The sequence below is a fragment of the Rhinolophus hipposideros genome (genome assembly GCF_964194185.1).
Source record: "Rhinolophus hipposideros genome assembly, chromosome: 24".
Lineage (NCBI taxonomy): Eukaryota > Metazoa > Chordata > Mammalia > Chiroptera > Rhinolophidae > Rhinolophus > Rhinolophus hipposideros.
In genome coordinates, this window is record NC_138070.1 from 55,007 (window position 1) to 79,089 (window position 24,083).

Here is a 24,083-nt window from a genome sequence, read left to right on the forward strand (position 1 = left end):
GAATATCTGAGTTTAAGTAACAAACACACTTGAACCACCTGAAGCAAACATGGGGATTTATTAAAAGGATATTTGTGATATCTCATGGAAAAACCCAACGATCAAGGCATGGAAAGGGCAGTGGTGAATATGCCGAGCACCAGATGTGGGGGCGCAGTCAGGACTGTTGTTGGATTTTGCTTCCACAATGGCTTCATTCTTGTCTCTCACTGCAGACCATGCTTCATTCCGTAAAAATCACAGCCACTGATAGCACCCACACTTATTTATTAAAGCTTCAGTTGCTAAAGTTACATAGACAAACAAGGTAGTCCTAGCTTTCTAATGGAAAAAGACAAACATGCAATGAGTATACTGTCACAGTGACAAGTACATGTACAGGTTCATCAAGGTGGATAGGCATTAACAAGAAACAAGGGTATTTCAGTGGCAGATCTGCAAAAAGCATGCGAGAGATTGTAGAAATAGTTTGAGGTGGCCAAAACTATAGTGCGTAGGAAGAAAGATAAAGTTCAGAAATGATGGGTAGGCATGTATTTGTATAAGAGCCCTCATATACCATGAGTATATTACGCTTTCTTAAGTCCACAATTAGCCACACAATATTTCAACACAGGTGTAATCAGAATTGTATCTTAATATAACTACTATGTTGAGTGTGAAAATAGACTAAAAAAGAATGAAGGTGCAAGAAATATGCATCCAGCTGCAAGGGTCGTGGGTCAGTTTGCCAGCACTCAGGCCAGGACTAGGGACTGCACATCTGAAAGCTTTTGGTACCATGTTTGTAGAATAAGAAGCCCACTGACACTGGCAACGTGGGCATATATTGCTGGAATAAATGGCAAAATGACTTAAGTGTCAAGTGTAGATAAATGACTATTGATCTATATTCTGCTGTTTAATACAGATATTGTCAGATTAATCAGATATTCTTTGGGCTTGTTTCATCTCAGGGTTCCACAAGTGATGTTCTTGAAACCAAAATATCAGGAACATGTGGATCCATACAGAGGTTAACAGTGTCAGAAGATATCAAAAAGCTAAAGAGAAGGCATTCCTGGACGGGCCTCAAAATTCACAGACTGGACCCCCAAAACATCCATTATTTATGAAAAGGAGTATCATAGAAATTGTCCTCTGTAGAACTGCCTCCAGGCCAGGGGGAGAACCTGGGTGGTGAAACGTAGGAAGGTGGTGCTTCCTACATTTGGTCTCCTTAAGTATTCTGTCTCCATGTAACTTACTGCTCCATAAAACGAGGTAAATCCAGTCTGAAACTGCCTTTCTTCTTGATGTGGGCTTTGTGGTACAAATCAATGAACACACATGTAGGGATGCCTTTTTTGTTGGTTACCAAGCAATTTGAAAACCTGAAACTGAAACTCTAATTTCAGTATCAGGCGCCTTGTGAAACGCGAGCAGAGAGGCTCTCAGTGAGGTCAACACCACAAACTTGGGCTCTGCATCAGGTATTCAGGTAAACAAGATGCCTGTTGCCAGTGTCAGTCCTCACTGTGTCTAACACCTGACCCTTACAAAAACAAACAAACATAAACCTCTTGGGTATTAAACCAATAGGCCAATGCCAAAGTTCCAATATCTACTGAAGGAAGTACCAGTTTTAACTGCTTAACATTTAATAAAAAATCTAGAGTTGGAATGAACAAAGTCAGGAATGTTTTTAGGTAACAGACTCCTGAGTTCTATTCAAGATCTAATGAGTCAATCTCTGGGACTAGGGATGAGAATTATGATGGAAAGAAAAAAATAGGGAAAACCAAAAAGTAAAACATCACCCTGTGACTATTTGTTCATTTACAAAGGTCTGTTTACCCATCTGGTAAAATGACCTTCAGGTATTAGGCAGAAAAGTAGGAAGTCCATAAATTTCATAGTCCATAAAAATTTGGCAAATTTGATGCTTTTAAAATTACCATGTGGAAAGACATTATCTGGCTGTTGAAATTCAGGTACAGTAATTTAGAAAATTACTGTTACAGTAAAATTTTTCAACAATGATGTAAGATTGGAAATTAAAGGAAAAAATACTTCTAGAATCAAAGGTCCAATCCACCATACTGACAAAACTCGTGTATGAGAAGTCTTGATTTTTTCCAAGTGTGGAAACAAGGTCAATGTTGGACTTCTCTGCATTTCAACTGCACACAAAACGACTGCTGACTTTGTCAAGCAACAATGTACAGAGATCGCTACAAATTCTAACTAAGCTGAGGGTACTTCATGAATTTTCAAAGGGCACCATACTTAAGGGGAAATTCAAAATGGGAAGTTTGCCACGTGGTGGATGCAACTGGTAACGGAAGGTGAAGCACAAATCCTCCAATGGACGAAATAATGAAAATCTTGTTTCCAAATACTTATCCAGTGATCACAGAAGTTTGCAGGAAGGCTAAACAGGCTTCCTTGAATACATCAAAAATATATTTCTCACCACAAAATTATCTGTATTTTACATTTTCTGAACAGTGACTCTTAAGTAATTGTGTTCTTCATCTAATTTTTACAAGATATTTCATGAAACACCAAAAACGTCATGGCAGCACACAAAATCCATATTTTACCAGAGTAAATTAAAGTACAGGTTGTACTTAGGTTACATTGCATTTCAGATACATAGACTTGACATGTGGAGGCATCTCACGCAATGAGAAGACTGTACAGCACCGCTTCCAGTTAGGTGGGGTGCTGAGTCAGGATTCACACAACTCCTTTCCTTTGCTCATCAGTAGATCAGGAATTACTATTGCTATTCTGTGGTTCCTGCCTTTCAATACTTCTTACCTGGGTTTACTATCATCTATCTCTCGGACTCTGAGAATGCAGAAGACTTTATGTAATGTGGGCTTTTATTACTGAGGAGAAAGCTCAGTAACAAGAAACCCCTTTTCTATGCCAACAAACCATAGAGAAAACAGATGTGGTGTTATTACTTAAGCTCCTGATTTAGCAAAAAAACATGTCATATTAGTTACCATTTTTATAGTATCAGTGAGATAGGAAAACCAGTGGCATGTGGTGTCTTGGCAGACATCAGAGGCACAAGGCATGAGCATCTCATGCTCCCAACTACATTATATGGAATCCCCAAATACAGAACACGTGACAAAGGAAAGTTAGCTATAAATACCACTAAGAAATTTATTTAGATGTTTCAATGATTCAATTTATTCACCTAGATTTAAACTTCGTACTTCAGAGTGAGCACCTGTCAACTATTTAGAATTGGGTATTTTGGATGCCCATGTCTATAAAAAGTATATGGCTTTCCTTTATAACATTATGTCTAGGGTCATATATTTCCTGTGTCTTTTAATTGTTAAGTTGACTCACAGTATGAATTCTCCAAAATACAATATGCTTGGATTACCTAGTGAAGACTGTCCCATATTTAGTAAGTTCATAGAAGTTTACATTTCTGAGGACATTTCTCATGTACAATGAGCTGTCATTTCTTGATGAAAATATTACCTCAATTGCCACATTCATGGGGTTTTCTTTCACTTACTGGACTAGGCTTTATGCCCAGTGGGAATTTTCTAACAGCTAATGCAATTTGTTCTCCAGAGGCTTTCTGATATTCACAGTATTCCTCTTTGCTGTTAATTTTTCTACTGTATAAGATTTGACTATGGTTTGAAAGGTTTTGGATCCACTGCATTTCATAGGCTCATTCTATTCTATGAATTGATAACACAAACATGTGAATGGGCGGAAAGCTTTCCCTACATAACCTTTTTAGAGTTCGTACTCTGACTACTCAGACATATAATGTGAAGTATCTCTTATCTGAAAGATTTACCAGAACTGCATTTTCTGAAGTACAATGAGGTAAGATCTATATCAAAGACTAATAGTAACTCCATTTCTAGGATTTCTTTACTGTATGAGTTCTCTGATGATTAAATGAGCTGTGACTTCTGTGAGAAGGCTTTCCCACATTCATTGCATTGAAAAGGCTTCTCCCCTGTATGAATTCTCTGGTGATTAACAAGTTGTGACTTCTGAGAGAAAGCCTTCTTACATTCAGTGCACCCATAGGGTTTCTCTCCTGTATGGGTCCTCTGATGTGGTATGAGGTGTGATTTCCGAGAGAAGGCTTTGCCACACTCACTGCATTCAAACGGTTTCTCTCCTGTGTGTATTCTCTGATGATTGATGAGACTTGACTTCTCCCTGAAGGCCTTTCGACATTCACTACATTCATAAGGTTTTTCTCCTGTATGAGTTCTCTGATGTCTTATTAGCTCTGACTTCTCAAAGAAAGCTTTCCTACAAAGACCGCATTCAAAGGGTTTCTCTCCCGTGTGAATTCTCTGATGAGTATTGAGCTGTGACTTCTGGGAGAAGGCTCTCTCACACTCGCTGCACTCATAGGGTTTTTCTCCCGTATGAGTTCTCTGATGAGTTGCAAGACTTGACTTCTCTCCAAAGGCTTTGCCACATTCAGTGCATTCATAGGGTTTCTCTCCTGTGTGTGTCCTCTGATGTGATATGAGATGTGACTTCTGACAAAAGGCTTTCCCACATTCACTGCATACATAGGGTTTCTCTCCTGTGTGAATTCTCTGGTGGTTAGTGAGGCTTAATTTCTCACTGAAAGCTTTCCCACATTCACTGCAGTCATAGGGTTTTTCTCCTGTATGAGTTCTCTGATGTCTAACAAGCTGGGATTTCCTGCTAAAGGCCTTCCCACATTTACTGCACACAAAGGGTTTCTCTCCTGTGTGTGTCATCTGATGTGAAATGAGATGGGACTTCTGGGAGAAGGCTTTCCCACACTGAATGCACCCATGAGGTTTCTCTCCTGTGTGGGTTCTCTGATGGTTAATGAGACTTGACCGCTCTCTGAATGCTTTCCGACACTCACTGCACTCATAGGGCTTCTCTCCAGTATGAATTGTCTGATGTCTAATGAGCTCTGATTTCTCAAAGAAGGCTTTTCTACAATTACTACACCCATACGGCTTTGTTCCTGTGTGAGTCCTGTGATGTGTAACGAGCTGTGACTTCCTGCTGAAAGCTTTCCCACATTCTCTGCATTCAAAAGGTTTCTCCCCTGTATGAATTCTCTGATGATTGATGAGATTTGACTTTTCGCTAAAAGCCCTCCCACATTCAGTGCACCCATAGGGTTTTTCTCCTGTGTGTGTCCTCCAATGTGATATAAGATGTGACTTCCGGGAGAAGGCTTTCCCACATTCACCACATTCGTACGGTTTCTCTCCTGTGTGTGTCCTCTGATGGGATGTGAGCTGTGACTTTTGGGAGAAGGCTTTCCCACACTGAATACAATCATAAGGCTTCTCTCCTGTATGAGTTCTGTGATGTGTAATAAACTGTGACTTTTGGGGAAAAGTTTTACCACATTTACCACAGCCATAGGCTATCTCTCTCAAATGTCTGCTCTGATGTTTAATGAGACTTGATTTCTTACTGAAGCGTTTCCTACATTCACTGCATTCATAAAGTTTATCCCCTAAACGAGTTCTGTGATATATGATAATCTGTGACTTCTTATAGTTAACTTTATCAAATTTATCACATTCATAGTATTTTAACCAACTATCACTTTCCTCAGGCTTGGTATGGAGAAACAATTTATCAAATATATTTAAGTCACCTGGTTCTGTTTTGTCATAATCTGCTTTTCGTATAAGTAAGTCCAAATGATGTTTTAAAATTAATCCATCTACATCACCTTTATTGTTTGATTTCCTTAAAGGAACAAAGTTTATGTTCAGATTGAAATTTTTTCCAAATGCATCACATTCATGATCTTGTTTCGAATTTTTAAGCTTCTCTTGGTTATCGTGGTGCCACGTCACGTGACCATTGACTTGTAAGACTTGTTCTATAAAGAAAAGAAACCTGTAAATTCTATGGTTGTTCTTACTGAAAACTAAAAGTGCTGTGAAGGGATGAATGATTTTTAAGGCTTAGTTTCCTACTCTGAGGTTAAGTCCCAAGTACAATGTCTATATTCTAGGTATTGAAAAATAAAAGAAATGCTGTAAACAGGAACAGGAAATACAGTAGATTAAGTTATCTTTGGTTGCTGTTAAGTGTAAGTTTATAAAATGGGGAGAGAATGTGAAAAATAAATGAGAGCAACGAGGAATAAAGAAAAGAGATTCAAAGAAGCATTGATTCAATATTCTGAGGAATTAATTTACTCAATACACACTGTTCCAGGTAGTGTGTGAGGTACTGCAGACACAAGAACAAGCTCCTGCCATTAGGAAACTCATATTCTAATGGAAAAGTTAATACATAGATAATATTTTTAAAAACACAACTGTACATTGTGATAAGTACTATGATGAAAATTAACTGATCTGATAAAGTAATTAGCCATTGCAAGCTTGAAGAATAAGATGTATTTTGTGTACTTTTTCCCATTTCAAATTGTATGAAATTTTTATTTAAACTTAACACATACAGTCATCCCCCTATTGGCTTCTATTGGTTCTGCATCTGCAGATTCAACAAACGCAGATTGAAAATATTTGAAACAAATGTTCTGTTATTGCGGATGTGTCCTATGTAGTTAGGGCTACACTGGTTGTGCCTATATTGAACAAGTACCGACATTTTTCCTTTTCACTGTTCCTTAAACAAGACAATACAAACAACAACTATTTATATAGCATTTACATCATATTAGATAAGTAACCTAGAGATGATTTAAAGTAGATGGTTGGATGTGTGTAGGTTATATGCAGATATGCCATTTTATATGGGGACGTGAGCATCTGATTTTGGTATCCCAGAGGGGTCCTGGAACCAAGCCCCACGGACAATCAGGGGTGGCAGTACCTTTCCAACATTATTACTGAGAAAACCACTCCATACATCCCATTACAAAACACATCATCTTGCGTCTAAACTGTTCAGGTACGAATGTTTAAAATCCAGGTGTTCTTTCATTGAAACGCTCCCAAGCACAAGTTGCCATTCTTAAAACATTCTGACAGTTCTGTCATTTATTACAGATCTCTGTTTCCATTATCCTCACAACGTAACGTGGTGCCCGTGTTAGAAATGGTCTTCAAGGGCTCATTTTTCACTAACAATCTATACCTGGCATTTTTTCTGAGGTCATACCTACAGGTATGAAAGACAGTCAGTATGGTGAAAAATTTTTTAAGGATTTAAATGTCAATCGAGGACAATAAATTTGTGAAAAACCCACAACTCACTGTTGGTCATATGTATTCTCGAGGTAGAACAAATGAGATTTGCTCATGGATTTGATGGAGGGGATAAAGGAAAGCAAGGAATCAGAAATGATCCCTTGGGGTTTGATCAATTCAGTGGCTCTGCTTGGGAAGCCTGAGGGGAAAAAGGTCTGAAGATTAAAATCAAGAGTATACAACATGAACTCTGTATCATTAAATATTTTGGAGAACATGAAAAAAATAAAAAATAAAAATAAATAAAAATATAAAATAAAATCAAGAGTATACTATAGATATATTAATTTTGAGATATAGGTTCCAAGTTTGAATGAAGTGCTATCAGGAAATATGAGTAGAAAATGGAGTATTTGTCAATTAACCTTACAATTTTACATTACTTTAAATGTTACATTATAAGCTAAGCTCAAATTTGGAAATTTTATCTACCTTCCTCCCAAGTTTTTAACTTTTTCCAATTAGAAAAATGGGATTGCTTTATATTTGGTAATGTGTGGTATATCTCAATTACCCCAAAACTCTCCATCACTTTTCTCTACTGTAGTTTAATCCATCTTATTATCTCAATGACATATCCTTTTAATTGGTTTCCCTGCTTCTCTTTACACTTTGCATTCTGCAGTTAAGAGTGAACTTTTAAAAATGTAAATCAGATAGTTTTACGTTAACTTAAAATTACTTGAATCAATTTAAATTTCCCATTTTATGTATGATCTAGTCCCTGTACTCTTTCCAACATTTATATCCCTGCCACACTGACCTCCAGACACACAGGCTTCCTTTTTTTAAGCTGTCAATTACAGTGGGCATTCGATATTATTTCATATTAGTTTCAGGTGTCCAGCACAGTGCTTATTGAAATAATTTACAAAGTGACCTCTAGTCACACAACATCCTAGCCGACTGTCCCCCGGTGTCTTTCCTTAAGGAAAGAAAAGTCTGTGAGACTGTGCCTTTTTAGGACTTTGCTTATCTCTATGTTTTACACCTTAGGTCTCTGTCTGGTCCCCAAAAGATGGTTTGCAGCCAATGACGAGTAAGAGTCCCCATGGAGGGAACAACTCAAACCAGGCAGAACCAAGTGGGGACCCCCAATGAGCTGCCTTAGAAAATCCAAAAAGGACCCTTGCTTCCCTTCACCCCTGCCTGGAAAAAGCCATTGCTGGCTCTGGCTTTCCTCTCTCACCTGATTGTGAGAGAAGTCATGAGGGCGATAAAGATCAGCTCTCTCCACTTATCTTAACGGAACTGTTACAATATGAGAGACTTGACCCTGAGAGGGTACATACCGTAATTAAGACATCATGGGACCTTGTGCTTCGGCTGTTGACAGACAAAGGGTGATTGGAATAAGCATTTTTTCTGCTATGATGTATGAGTCTCACAGACCATATAAGAAACGGTGCTACTCTCTTGTATAGTTATCCATAAAAACCTCCAGTCGGCCTTATTCTGGGCTCCAGTCTTTCAGAATAGTGAGGCTACTGGCCTTCTGAGATTTAACTGCATTAAGTCTCTGTTTTTTTCTTTCTTAAAAACTTAACCCAAAGTTGCCCCTTCTCGCACCCTCACTGCCCGTGTTGCAGTGGACGCGACAGTGACCTCCCCGGTTAGTCCCATACTCACTGGGCACTATACATAGTTACTACAGTATTATTGACTACTGTTGTTATGCTGTACTTCATAGTCCCATGACTATTTCCTAACTTCCTTTTTGTTTCCCAAAGTCACTAGGCCGCTTAATGAATTAATAAATCCACATTTGTCATTCTTTTTGGGGACCGTTTCCCCCAGTCATTCATATAGCTGGCTCACTTCAGTCTTCATTTCGAGAACTAGCTTCTTCATATTACTGTCAGGGACTGAACACTTATGTTGTGCCAAGATTCCTACATGGACACCATGACCCCCAGTACGGCTGGATTTGGATACCGGATTTCAAAGGCATTAAGGTTAAATGAAAGCACAGGATTGATGTCCTCATAGGAAGGACACCACAGAGCACCCCCACAGTCTGTCCACAGCATGAATGAGGAAAGGTCAGGTGAGGACAGAGCTTCAACACTATACAGCGGCCGTCTACAAGCCAGGCAGTGAGCCGCATTAGAACCCAATCATGCTGGCAGCTTGATCCTGAACGTCCAGTTTCCAGAACAGAAATGTGTTGTAAAACCACCCAGTCTATTTTGTTATGGCAGCCTGAGCAGACTAATACACTATCATATTGTCACCTAACTGATTTCTGTACTAGTACCTTCCGAGTCTGGACTTATCTTGATTATTTCCTAATTTGTTCATTTTATCTTCCCACTAGAAAGTACACACTGTGTGGGGAGGGAGTGTCTCCCTACTGCTCACTATTGTACCCATAGCGCCTAGCACGTTACCTGAGAAACAGAAGAAGTCAGTACACATTCAATTTCCTACGAGCTGCTAAAACAGTCTGCAGAAGAGTGAGCATCAGGCCTGAGGCTTTTGCAGGACCGGCCTGCTGGCAAGGCCAACCCTTGGGAACTTGGGTTTCAGGAGGATTCCTAGCACTCCCTACCTGAAGAACGTGCTCCCTGGGCCTAGGCTGTGTCCAAACACAATCTGTGCTGAGCACCAGCCTTCCTTCTGGGAGCCTGACCTGCTGGTGTGTGCCAGGCAGAGGTGCCTGTGTGACTGGCCCCAGGAAAAGCCTGGTACTGGGTCTTCCTGGGCGTCCCTGGGCAGAAACATCCTGCCGGACGACATTTTTGTTGCTGGGGGAAGAGTGAGCTGCGTGAGTCTCATGGAGGGAGAGCGCCCAGGAGGCCTGCACCAAGATTTCTTGGGAGTCTATAGTGCCTCTTCCCTTGAGATGCAGCCGTGTCCCAGGTCGTCCCTAATCCTGCCCATAACTACAGCTACGTTCTGGCCCCTCTCTGAATGTGCTGGTGGTTTGAGGACACACCACAGTCCTCCTATGTGTAGTTAATTTTGACAAGTAACTGCACTGCAATGAAACGAAAACGTTCAATACATTTCAATTATGGAATAAAAACCATGGTTGCAATTGTTTCATCTTCTTCATTAAACCCTGTGCTTTTGCAATGTATTTTCTAGGTCTCCTACTTTTCAATCATTTTTAGTAGTCATTAAAGCAGTGGGTATCAAACACGTGGGGCACATAAAAATTGCTGGAGGCTTCTCAAAGTACAAATTCCAGTCCTAGAATGCAACATTTAAAAACCACTCTATTGAATCAGCATCTGGTAGTAATCCACGGTGCTCATCACTGGAAGAAGAAAATTCCCAGGTAATTATGCACACTGGGTTTACAACACTTGTATTAAAACAACTGGCTTGTGCAGAGATATCAAATGAATATTATGTGCCCAATAACTGAAGATATTACATTATAAGCCCTTGTGACTCTGCAAACAAGGCTAAGGGACCAACCAACTTAAAAAAGTATTACATACACTGTGATCAGGTCTGGGTGGGAATGCAAAAAAAAAAAGAGAACTGTTTAGGCTGTAGCCGTCAAGGAACACTTTATGAATATGAATGTACTGCAAAGAGTTTGTGCAGAGGGACTAAGAGCTTCTCGACAGAGAACGCATTGGACACGCCAAAGTTCAGATGCAGAAAATACGTATCACGTGTCTGAAAACCATGAGAAGTGTTTAAATGGAGCTGACCATGAGTTTTGGGCCATAGCTGAACAGGCTACACAGGCTCACACCATGGAGATCACTGAAGAAGAGGGGACATCCTGTCGCGGTGCCAGTGCCTGCCCGATCCCCCGGCTGCACCCACAGGACACCCTTGGCCTGGTGCCCGCCTCTCTCCAACTGACAGCGCTCTTGGGCAGCAAGTGCAGCTTGGTATGGGGGCAGGGATGCTGGACGTTGTGAGGACAATGAGCCCAGAGCAAGGCTGAGAGGTGGGAGCTGGGGGGTGACAGGGCCCACAGAGGCCCTGGCAGCAGCCGCCACACATCATGCAGCCTGTGCTGCACCACTCGCCATGCCAGTCTCACTTCCCTGAACTCGCACAATGGAGGTCACACCCAGCCAATTCCAATGCTCAGGTAAGCACTCAGGGTCTGCTTTTCCAGAAACATAAGTCAGCGTCACGTAGAAGGTGAGCAGAAAGGTCTACCTGGCCAAAGGAGTGGTGGGTGCTGTAGGAATGGCAACACGGTGGCACCATTTAGGGTAACTTACAAAGGATTAAACCTGGATCTGTGGGTGATTTGGGAAATTCAGAGGTGAGAGGTCAAGCAAGGGAAGGCTTTAAAAAGATATTTTCCAAAGGGCAAAAACCTAAATAATAAGAAAGAATGGTAGAAAGAAACTGTTCAATGTGTTCCATGGCGTCTAACATGCAGAGAAAGTACAGCAGAACCTAAGGTTAAAAGGGAGGAACCTGGGAGGAACGTGCCTCTGTTTTCTGATATAATGAGACTGAAGCCAGTTGGCTTCACAGGATGCTTCTCTGGGATCACACACCCAAAACGAGGGGAAAATTCAAAGTTCTTGAATGTACAAGCAGAGGAGTCTTTGCCCAGAGGGGAAGGATGAAGAGGAGCTTAAACACAGCCGGGGCACAAGACCAAACAAGGAGTCACAGCCCCAGAAAGGACAAACTGGGGACAGCATGCCCAGACAAGCTGGGAACATTTCACTGTCAGCTACACGCAAGAAGCGACATGGTACTGTGATTTACATGAGCAACTCATGTCAACAGTTTAGACTCTGAAATCCACTGTCCACAGCATGTTTCAAAGGAGTCGACACTGGGCAGCCGAGGCTGCAGCCCCGTCCCCACGGCCTGCTTCTCATGTACTCACCCAGAGACCCTGAGCAAGGCAGTGCTCCACCTCCTGTCCACGGCTCTCGTCCTTGCTCTAACTTGAAGATGACATCCGGTTTCGTAACTTCATACCCTGTTCAAGGGAAACCACACAGGGTTGGCCTTGCATGTGTGGGCTTTAGGTCCCCTCAAGAATGGGCAAGGTCTGGCATCAGAGCTGACCCAGCTATCCCCATCTGTGCATCAATGAGTCAGGAATTCTCTGAAATGGTGACAGTCTCCCTGGTGGTTCAGAGGACTAAGAAAATCCAGTCCCAAACTATCCAACACTTCAGAGGCTCTGCAGCCAGTCTGCCTGCGTTCAAACCCAGGTTCCTTCATTCCTTGGGAATGTGACTTACCCTCCTCATTAGAAAACAAAGGAGAGTAATTGCACCTGCCAAACAGGATTGGTCTGTGACTGAACAGAGTGTGGCATCAGGAAGCCATGTGCCCGAGGCACCACCACCCCACTGGCACCATCGCTGTGAGTTTCAGAGGCTGCACAGGAGATTGAGACTTTGCTCCAAACACCTTCCCTGACGTCCCAGTCCAGGAAACTCTGATGTACATTTAGGTCCACAATCATTAACTATTTCAGAAACCCCACAGCTCTGAGCAACTAAGACAGAACAAGCAAGGAGCTGAGCACAGAGTGAAGCCCCTTGGAGGTTTTCTTACCCAGGGACACCAGGCTGCTGTAGTTCTCCAACATGACGTCCTTGTACAAGTCCTTCTGACAGGCATCCAGCAGCTGCCATTCCTTCTGGGTGAAGTCGACGGATAAATCCTCAAATGACACTGAGTCCTGTGAAAGCACAATCCCAGTGAGTCTACAGCAGTCGTCAGGGCCTCCGAGGGGGCACTGCTCTCATCACAGCAGGACCAGAGAATGCCACCACATCACTGTCTCCATTGCGTTCTGTCAGACGAAAGGCCACACACATCCTTCTGGCCCTCCATGCACACAATACACAGGGACCAGACCACACGACTGGAAATCTTCTTTACCACCAAAAAATATTTACTAAACCTTAGTTTTGGCATCAGAAGAGGTGGTAGCAAAATAAAGATAAAACAGTATCCTAGAAAACTGCTTATTCTTGTAGAAAGCTACAAACACGTACACCCATAAGTAAAATAAGCTGTTCAAGTAGCTACAACAGAAGTGGAGGTAGGGGAGTGTGGATCAAAGCAGGGGCAGTCTCACTCTACTTAGTATCACGCTAGGCTCTGTGCAAGAGGCAAAGCTGGAGATGACCTTTAGGAAAGTAGTGTTTTCCACCAAAAAAGGGGGTGCAAAAGCATCCTGGGAGACAGCAGCTCTGATATGGGCCCCAAAACTGCTAGGGTGGAGGAAATACAAACAGTTCAGTCAGATAGATAACAAATGTGGGGCCACAATGGGACTTAGCCATGAAAGATTTCACAGGGAGGGAGTGATATAACCAAATTTAGGTTTTGAAAGGTTTCTGGATTTTAGATCAACATGGATTTCTGTCCCACAGTCTCCTGGGATGACAAGAAAGCACACTTTTTTGAAAATTCAGAATACCATTGGAAAATAAGAAAGTTGACCCTCCACAGCACACCACACGCTTTGAGAGGAGACAGTGAGCCTGCAGAGAGTCAACAGAAAGTACTCATACTGGGCGACTCAGACTTAGAAATGCAGAGCTCAGGGCACTGTGGACAACACCAAATGCATGCCCCAGGAGTCCCAGGAAGAGAAAAGAAAGCACAGTGGGGAAAGAAAGTTTCAAGAAACTTCTGGCTGAATGCTCCCCAAATATGGTGCAAGCACAACCTACAGATTCAAAAAACCCTTTGACCTCAAATTGGATGAACATAAAGAAATGACCAACACTATCATAACCAAACTGTTACACAATAAGGTGAAGAAACAAGTCACATGACTTACAGGGAACAGCGAAACAACTGCAAATTTCTTATTAAAAATAAGCACACAGGCCAGAAGGAAGCAGAACATTTTAAAAATGCTGAAAGGAAAGACCTGTTAACCCAGAATTCTGTAGCCAGCTTACATATGCACCACGAGTAACTGGAATAAAGACATTTGCTAATGAAGAAAATGAAGAGAATTGAAGGGCAGCAGATGTGCTCCAAAGAATTACTAGTGCAAGAACTTTACATGGAAATGATACCAGAAGATAACTTAGAAAATAAAGAAAGAACAGAAATGGCAAACATTTGCACAAACATACTACACTATTCTTCTTCATACTTTAAAGAATGTTTAATGGTTAAAAGCAAAAATCGTTTCATTTTCTGATGGAGTTTTCAATATATACGCGTGGAATATAAGACAGCTATAATACAAAGGAAAGAGGGTAAGTGGGCAGAAATCGGTAATGTTTCTACATTCCTACTGAAGTGGCAAAACTACATTTAAAACTTTTGAACTTCAAGTGACATGATTAAAAAATGAAATGACAAGCTACAGACTAGAAAAAATTATTGGCAAATCATATTTCTGATAAAGAACTTGACTCAGAACTTGAAACAAAAATCTTTTAGGACTCAATAATAAAAAGACAAGCAACACAATTAAAAAACAGGCAGAATAAATACATTTTATCAAAGAAGATACAGGGATAGCTAATAAGTACATGAACTGAGGAGCCACATAATTAGTTATTAGGAAAATGCAAATAAAAACCACAATGAGATACCACTTCACATTCATTAGAATAACTACAATCAAAAAAGACAAACGATAACAAGTATAGGAAAGGATGTGAAGAAACTGGAACTTCTTACTGGTAGGAACCGTTTAAGATGCTACGAAGTGCAGCAGTTTGTTAAAAGTCAAATATAATTTCAGAGTGAGGTGGAGGAGAGGTGCTCCAGATGCTTTCCAAATCCTTGGTGATGGAGTATTTGGCTCATCCTGGTACACTCAGCTTGGCTGCTGGAGTTGCTTGTGGCATGTGCCTGGGCTGGGGCCTCCGCATACACTTCGGGACAATCCCCAGAAACTCAGTGAGTAAGACAGACAGAGACCCGGAACTGAAACGAGCATCTTAGGAGAGAGTGGGGAGTACAAAATAATTCTTGTGGTTCGAAATGACTTAAAGATGGGAAAAGGGAAAGTGGCTGCCCAGTGTTCTCATGCTGCTGTTTCTGCCTACAAGCAAATTCAAAGGAGAAATCCTGAATTGCTCAAACAGTGGGAGTACTGTGGCCAACCCAAAGTGGTGGTCAAAGCCCCGGATGAAGAAACTCTGCTTCAATTACTGACCCACGCGAAAATGCTGGGACTGATTGTAAGTTTAATCCAAGATGGTGGACGTACTCAGATTGCACAAGGCTCTCAAACTGTCCTAGGAATTGGGCCAGGACCAGCAGACCTAATTGACAAAGTCACTGGTCACCTAAAACTTTACTAAGTGGAGTTTTGTATGATGATGGCCCCACTACCACAAGCATTTGAAACTGTTAAATTGAACAAAAGCTGAATTTATTCTCCCCCCCAAAAAAAAAAGTTAAATATAATTTCAGTATACAGGTCAGCAACGACTCTCAGATATGCACTCATGAGAAAAGAAAAGTAAATCCACACAAAAACTTCACCATTACTTACAACCACCAAAAGGTGTAAATAACCCAAATGTTCATCAGGTGATGAATGCATAAATAAGAAGTCGTGTGTCCACAGGACGGAATGATCTCTGACATGCTACAACATGGGTGGACCTCAGAAGCATGCTAATCGAAAGAAGCTTTTTGACAGCAGCATAATCTTGGTAACAAGGCCTAAACCGATACTGCAAGCAAGGAAAAGCAAAGGCCGACTTACACATGAATGTTGATGTGAGAACCCTAAACTACACTATAGATAAACGTAACGAAGGAAATATGTTAAGACTAAGTTGGGGTTTATCCCTGACATTCAAGGTTGGTTTACCATTTGAAAATAAAAGAAATCAATGATATTCACTACTTTAATAGATTAAGAAAAAAATATAGGGCCAGCCCAGTGGCTCAGGTGGTTGAAGCGTCCTGTTCCTAAGGCTGAGGTCGCCGGTTGGATTCCCACGTGGACCAGTGAGCTGTGCCCTCTACAGCTACAGCTTTTCTTGGAGCTGGGCTGCCTTGGGTTGCTGTGGGCTGCCATACAGCCTCAGCCCGGGGAGCGCAAGGCTCCTAACACCAGCATGGGCCAGGGAGCTGTGTCCTACACAACTAGACTGAGAGACAACGGCATGAACTGGAGTGGGGGGCGGAGGGGAGGTGGGAGAAAGGGGGGCAAAAACGTCTAAAGAAAAAATACAGAACCACCTCAATAGATACAGATAAAGCATATCTGCAAATGGAAGAATTCACATCAGAGGAATTGCAAATAATAGAAACATCTAACAGAGTTTTTAAAAGCACATTTAAAATTTTCAAAAATAAGGACTAGATTTCATAAGGGAAGAATATAAAAGTATGAAAAAGAATTAGCATATAAAAAACAAGATTAATACACCAAAAATTGAAAAATAATTAACATTTATTTGTTATAAAAAACTTGGCAAAATAGGAATTCAGTGGAATTTCCTTTTACTAAAAAAGGTTATTGCTGAATTTTTTGTGAATGTGGAAAAATCTTATCAAATCTAAAGAAAAGTTATTAGAATTAATAAGTGTGCTTAAGAAGTTCCTGGATACAAAGATGCAAAAATCTGTATTTTCCATGTTTTGGCAGCAAATAGAAAGCTGTGTCTAGTTAATAAATGAATAAATGGCAGATGTAGGACGTTATCTTCTTGCGGGCCCTCGGGAAATGACCGACCTGGCAATGACCACCTACAAACCTGAGCAACGCACAGATGTCGTGCGCCTCTTGACAAGTGCACTTGGACCTGAAGCATTCATGCTAAGACTCAGACTTGAATCTGATCGAGCCCAGCAGACTTTCTGCAGTGATGGAAACATTCTTTACCTGTGCCATCTGGGTCACGGCTGTCCAGTACAGTTGCCAAGCACTTGAACTGAGCTAGTGTGCCTGAGGGACTTAATTTATTTCAATGGAAGCAGTCTGTATGTAGCCAATGGCTTCTGAATGGGACAGCACAGCTCTAAGTCGACCAGGATATAGGGGACACAGGTGACAGAACTCATTAACACACTCTGGGGTGCAAACAGCAAATCCAGATATTGGAAACGCCACAGCACACATGACTGGCTCCTTTAACAAAGAAAATGGCTGAAAGTGTAAGAAGAGCCAATAGATTGAGAGACTTGGGAGACAGACCAATGAACTGCATGCACTGTATGAATGTTACTTAGATTCCAATTCAAACAAACTGCAAATGGTTGAAGAACTTTAAGACAACTGGAAATTTGGACACTAACTGGATTTGGTGACCGAGAGGCTATCTTAAAGAGCAGGATGTAACTGCAAAGAGCTCACAAACCAACGTCAGGTGAAAGAAGAAACATATACTGAAAGAACACAGAGGAGTGTCCGGGAAAGAACACAGAATGAGGGGCGCTGCTCAGCGTGAACCCTTCGAAGTAAATCCATAAAGCAAGGAAGTGGGTCCAGAGGTCATGGTCCTGGTTCCCTTCGTCAGGAGGGCGAAGTGACGGGACAGGGCACCTGCGGGGCCGCGTCTGGGCTGGGAATGCTCTGGAATGCTCTATTTCTTCACCTGCATGGTCGTTTTACTGGTATTCAACTGATAATGAATTAAGCTGCACTTTTACCTTTTATGTACTTTCTGCATGTGATTCTGCTTCACAATTAAAGACACAGGCAAATAAAATAAACCATTATGGTCACTAAGTTCTGCTGTGGCATTTCCTGTTGGGTCATACTCTGAGGAAAACTGCAAAATGGCCATAAGACCGACGTATTTATTATAATGTTTCTCTTGAAGATATTACTCATTATATCATTTATTCGAAGACTTCATCAAGGAATGACCAAGAAATAGTTACTTTTTATGAAGACTTAATTTTTTTTTTCCATTGGATAATGCAACTCACATTACAACTGCCAAGAACTTGAGAACTAAGTAAGTCAGCAGCTCAAGTTCAAAGACGTCGTGGGACACTACGGCTTATAAAAGTTCAGACCTTAAGAATGTGTCAAGGCTCTAGTTAACACTGCTCTAATTCTGTCACAATCTGGCCCTTCTCTTCTGAAGCTCTTTTCCCTGATTCCTTATCTACTTAGGTTTTTCTTTTTCACTGGAAGACTTGCACACTTCTAATCTCCTAGGAAAATAATGAGGAGTAAACAGTCAACTCACCTGTAACATGGTCATTTTCTGTTCCCTGTAGGAAATGATTAGCAAGTCTGAGAGCTTTCTATCCTGCGTCTCTTCTGCTTCTTCCCGAAACTCTGCTGAGGTAGTGGCGAGGTCTTTGCAGAGATCAGCTGCTGGTTAGAGCCTCCTTTCCTATCTCACACACGATCTGTGGGCTTAGGGACAAATGCTTCAGTTGGAATATTCATACTCACCGAAAATCTGTCCCTCTCTTGCCAGGAATTAGGAATTCAGGACCACCTAGGGCCAGAGTGTATCATCTGTATAACAGATAGGGTATAAAGAACAGAAACAGGATATAGTGTAAAAAAACAGCAGAAGTCTGCATTACAAACCTAAAGCAATACTAGAAGTAAATAATTCTGAGAGCCAGTCAATTTTCAGTGCAAGCAGTGAAGTCACTTGAACGGGTGATGTAGACAGAAGTTTGGAAAGCTTATGTGATTTGGGTTAAAACAGTTGAGTTTCAGTCAATCTTTTCCCTTTACTGGCTAAGTGACTTTGGACACAAATAAACAAACTTCATTTTTCTGAGCCTTAGTTTCCTATTAAAATCTTTTGTAACCTTCATAATTAATGTCTGCTAGTTCTATTAGTTTCTGAAGGAAGTGTGTTAAAGTCTCCCGATATGGTTACAGATTGGTCAATTTTTCCTTGTAAATGACGTTCATGTTTGGATTTTGTATATAAGGCTATGTTGTTTGATGCACAGAGGTTCCATATTTCTGGAGGATGACTCTACCTATTGTAGGATGACACTCCATACCCCCCGCCCCCGCATAATGCTCCTTTCTTGCCTTCTAAGCTTCCATTTATTTACTTGATAAAATGATGAGGATAGGATAACATAGACCGCTGGGTCACTTTCAGGTGGGAGACTTAGGAATTTGATATTAAAAAGAAAGTGACCAATTCCTTATAAAAACAATAGTTAATATTTGAGTGCTTTCTACACATAAGACAAAATACTAAGTACTTTTTAATTAATACTCACAGATGACCCATTAAGGTATTTAACATAATCTCCACTTTACAATAAAAAATGAGATTTAGAGTGATTTTGAGCACACCCATGACTGACAACTATTAATTAAGTAGCAGAATTGGAAAGTTATTTCTCTTTCTTGCTATGTTCAAGGCATTTACTCCCAAAACCATGTCATTTGTGTGTATTTATGCACACACCCCCAGGTATCTTAGTTAGTTCTTATTTCCAAAAAAACACAAAGAACAGCCTGCTCTTCCCTGTATTGTACTAAAAAGAAGCACTTAAAAAAAATCAGGCTCTCCCCTTTCATGCCTTTCTGTGATTCAAACATCAGTGCCAACTCAGAAACACATGTCGAAGTTTCTCCGTTACACAAGAAGTTATTCCTTGGTATCTTAAATTGTGAAAATATATGCATCATAATTAGAGCAGGAGCTGACATACATCGGCACTACATAAATATCAGCTATAGCTATTACTACAAAAGTAAAATATGACAGTGAAATTTAGAAACATATACCAACTATTATCTATGATATCACCATACCCCAGACAACCATTCTTAAGAAATGGTGAAAATTACTGGGATATTTTTAACCAAAAAATAAGTATATGGCACATTTAAAAACTGTTTTTGTTTTTTCACACATCTTTCCAGATCAATAAACATAGCTGTATAATATCAACAGTTTTCTTATATACAATAATAACAATATAGAAAATAAAATCTACTCATAACAGAAAAAAGTTCATAAAATATACAGGAATATATTTGACAAGAAAGTGTAAGATCCATATAAAACAAACTGAAAACACCAATGGGGACGAGAAAAACAGAATTCATACATGTACAATTTGGTCTTGTTTTGGGATAGGAAGACTTGATATAGTAAAGATAATTTAACCCGAAATGTTTTATATCTTTAGTCAACTCCACTCATAATCTCAAAAAGTTTTCCTTCAACAAGCTGCTATGAAGTTCATCTGGAAGAAAAAATGTTCAAGAAGAGCTCAGATCCTTTTGGAAACACAAAATAATGAGTGTAAAAGGTCCATGTATTGTTAACATATTTTATAAAATTATTATAATCAATAAAGGATTTGACACACAGATGAATAAAGCATTAGAGTCCAAATACGTCAGGATTTAGTATGCAATAAAATGTGGCATTTCAAAGCCATGAGTAAAACTGGATTACTTCACAAACAGAAGTGGTAACATTTGAAAGAAAATAAAGCTAGTTATCTATTTCTTACACTACAACAAACTACTTCCAGATGGATTAGAATTTAAAATAATAGAAGCTGCAATAATGCATGAAGAAAACAGGTGAATATTTGGGTAATTTGCCGGAAATTCTCCCTACACATGCTACAAAAGCAAAAGCCATTATTTTTAAAAAAAAAACAGTCAATAAATTTAACCATTAAAAAATGTAAAAACCTGTGTGGTTAAAAAAATCAACCATAAATAACATATAGACACACCCCCATGTCTCCAAACCGGGGAAAATAAACCCAAAACAATATGTCATTTTCTTTGCACTCTGTTTTCACTTCATTTCATTTCATGTAATATATTCTGGCATTGTGATGAATAAAACTACATTTATCATTCAAACCATTTCCTTAAGCACGCAGCCAAATGCACAATGTGATTTCAAAATTCCCTCTGTGGTTTTGTCAAAGACTGCTTGGTGACGTTTACTTGGGTTTCATTGCAAACTTATAAGGTAGATTTATTGCAGAGAATATACAGAATTGAGAATTTCAGGAGAACAGGGCGTAGTTTTGAAATATTTCTGATATTTGTTACTCAGTACAATGCAGACTCAACCTTATTTTAGTTTAATATAAAAAATGTTCCAGGGGTGTAGGGGGCCAGCTGGGTCAGTGGTTAGAGCGTTGTGCTCATAACACCAAGGTCACCGGTTCGATTCCCACATGTGCCAGTGAGCTGCGCCCTCCACAACTAGATTAAAAACAACAACTTGACTGGGAGCTGATGGGTCCTGGAAAAACACACTGTTCCCCAATAATAAAAAAAATTAAAAATTAAAAAAAATGTTTCTGACATTCTAGAGAGGTGCTTCTAGTATTGCGGATTACAAACGGCTCATTCTGATAATCACAACAAAAGTCCATTCCTATTTTTGAACAATAATTTTTTCTGAAAGTTGGCCCTTGAGGGAGAACTTAGCCCTGAACTGTTACGTAACACTGGGCGCTCACATGTCACCTCATCCACTGAAGCCCAAGCCCTTCACTGTAGGATCTGGCCCTCTTTAACTCAATAGTATTTTTTTTACTTTGGCAGTTTCCTGCATGGCACTGCAGTACTCCCTGAGACAGCCCCCACATTTATCTTAAGAAGGAAGGAGCAGCCTTCATCACCATCCCATCGTTCCACTCAGCATCATGTTCTAAAGGAATTTCAGGACAGTAATAAACGTGACATTTACACTTACTACGTGTCAGGGGCTCTATACCCCACATGGTCTTTTCAAATGCATTGGGCACAGGGGTCCAGCCACTTGCCCAGTATCGATGACACACTAGGAAGTGGCAGATCTGAGCCACTGGTCCCATGCCTGTGATCCCAAAGTGCACCACGCCTGTGAACACAGGCAAAGGACTCCAGAGTCCCTGTTTATATTCCGAGGACAGGCACAATACAGTTCCCCGTCCAGAAAAGATGGCACGGGGCAGACTAAGGACAAAACGAGAAGGTAAGTTCTGACAGGCTTGTTGAAAATCTCCCCAGGTAAGTTTAAACTTCCCAGTTGGGACAAAATATTCCAAGATGCAGAAAGACATTCATGATCTATTGTAACGGTTTTAAGCAGCATATGCGGCATATTCCCAATTTTGTTTTTCTGGAGGAAATATGAATAAGATGTACTAAAAACGTATTTACATTTATTGGCTACAGGAAATGTACCAAAATGTTAGCAGTGACTGTCTCCTTGTGATAGGATAATGAATGATTTTATCAAGACTCTCCAAATTGACTAGTGAACATTTTAAATTTATAATACAAAAAAATACGTTACTTTTCAATGTTAATCCTTAAACCAAGAAAACAGTTTCAGTCTAGCATTACATGGGAGAAACAAAGTAAATAATTAACAAATAAAATGAAGTACGTTTTGATGACAGCAAAAGGCATTAAAGCTAGCGGGGGAGAGATCATTTCTTTCCACTCCCTCATTTTCAGATGAAAAACGTGCCGCCCAGAAATTGGGAGCGACCAGCTCCAAGTGGCAGACGAGGATCAAATGGGGAGACAAGGATTTCAGACCAATGTTGTACCTGCCACACCGGCTACTGTCAAAAGTTGTTTGGCTTTTAGGGGTATTTCATTTGCTTGCTTTTTTAGGAGAGAAGTCCTTTAAAACACTCTATTGATAAAAGTAGTGCTGAGCTGGGTGAAGTCAGGTTGGAGGCGGGATAACAGGCCCAGCAACCAGGTCCCCCTCGCCCATGACTGCGCTGCTTCTGCGCAGATACTCACACAATAAACGCTTTCTGTTCAGCCATCGGGTCCCAGCCCTTCAACTGAACCTGACCTGGGCTGGCATCCGAAGACATCCAGGGAAGCCACGTGCGGAAGGTAGCGCCTTTTAATGATCGCCCTGAAAGGAAACGTCCAGTGGGTAAGAACCCAGAGGGCCAAGGAGCACCAAGGCCTCAGGACAAAGGCCTGCGGGCCTCCCACCCGGTCACTCACCGCACGCGCCCCCGCCGGCCTCCTCCTCGCCTGGCGCTCGGAGCCCGGTCGGGACCCAGCAGGGCCCCAGACAACCAGTGACCAGTGCGCCCAGGCCCCTGCGTCCTGACCCCAGCTCCGCAATCAACCCCGCGCTCCGGCCAAGGCCCCTGCGGTGCCCGCCGCACCCCAGCCCGGGACCCCCGGACTTCCCCGCCCGCCTAAGCGCTGCTACCCACAGGCCTCGAAGCCAGCAGCCCAACACGGCCCCCAAAGTCATCCCTAACGGGCTCCCCACAGGCCCCAACCGCAGGTCGGATCTCAACCTCAGGCCCTGAACCCTCAAAAATCGCCGACACCGACCCCAAGGCCGCCGGCCTCGGGTGCGCAGGACCCGGAACCACGTGACCGATCGCGGCCCCCGGAGTCGCCGCCGCCCCGCCCCCGGCCAGCACAACGCCCCGGCCAGCGGGCCTCGATGCGATCCCTGCGGACCCGTTGGACCCCGACACGGCCTGGACAGGGTTGGGAGACTGCAGACACGAGCACACTCGCCTCTCGAGTGGCGGCGAAGGACAAAGAGAAGACTCGTAATCCTAAAGCGTCGGTGGCCATGCGAGTGCGCGTGCGCGAGAGGCCGGCGCCTTCGAACTACATTTCCCAGAAGGCTGCGCGGCTCGGCGGCGTCCTAGGAACGCTGGTTACCTAGAGACGTGGAGACGGGCGCCAGCCCTGGAGCGAGTTTCGTGAGTACAGTTTTGGAAGAAACATAAAGGATTAGGGTTTTAAAAGACTCGGAATTCAAATCCAAAAGTAGCTTGAAAAAAAGACAGTTGGCTTAAGAATTCAGTTGAGGAAAACAGAACAAATATTTTTAATACATTTACAGAAAGCAGATAGGAATTAATCCACGGGAAAAAGTGAAGATGATCCATAATTCAGGAGCTGTGGGGAGAATTATCAACAAGTAACTATCCTTATTAAAAAGAGGGAGAAGGGAAGGATAAAAAAAGAGAGAAATTACCACAGACACACAGGAAATTGAATGAGAATCCTCTGTTAAA

At 41.5% G+C, this 24,083-nt stretch overlaps 2 protein-coding genes across 4 annotated transcripts; one reads left to right on the plus strand and one right to left on the minus strand.

Moving 5' to 3' along the window:
• Positions 1–39: 39 nt before the first annotated feature.
• Positions 40–23,593, minus strand: LOC308492550 (zinc finger protein 84-like). Of its 3 annotated transcripts, none has more exons than XR_013992519.1 (6): positions 23,383–23,593; positions 22,825–22,945; positions 18,305–18,477; positions 12,723–12,849; positions 12,040–12,135; positions 40–5,875 (listed from the first exon to the last, which is right to left on the minus strand). XR_013992519.1 is itself a non-coding variant. In XM_081037696.1 (6 exons), the coding sequence occupies exons 3-6, from the start codon at positions 18,317–18,319 to the stop codon at positions 10,439–10,441; spliced, it is 279 nt and encodes a 92-aa protein (XP_080893822.1). In that variant the 5' UTR covers positions 18,320–18,477; positions 22,825–22,945; positions 23,383–23,593; the 3' UTR covers positions 40–10,438. The 3 variants fall into 3 exon arrangements, 1 of the variants encoding a protein (XP_080893822.1); XM_081037696.1 differs by having other exon boundaries at positions 40–10,479; XR_013992520.1 differs by having other exon boundaries at positions 40–12,135; positions 18,305–18,582.
• LOC308492549 (peptidyl-tRNA hydrolase 2, mitochondrial-like) lies at positions 12,745–18,279 on the plus strand. The gene is given in 2 exon segments (XM_081037695.1): positions 12,745–15,069; positions 15,072–18,279. Coding segments are annotated over 2 exon segments (537 nt in total). The 5' UTR covers positions 12,745–14,912; the 3' UTR covers positions 15,452–18,279.
• Positions 23,594–24,083: the final 490 nt, after the last annotated feature.

Bases quoted from the DNA above. Each gene is read 5' to 3' on its own strand.
- LOC308492550 (XM_081037696.1), bottom strand. The intron at 12,136-12,722 runs GTAAGAAAACCT...TCCCTTGAACAG, and splicing joins CAGCAGCCTGGTGTCCCTGG to GGTATGAAGTTACGAAACCG. The intron at 10,480-12,039 runs GTGAGTACATGA...TTCTTCTTCCAG, and splicing joins GCCTTGCTCAGGGTCTCTGG to TGATGAGCACCGTGGATTAC.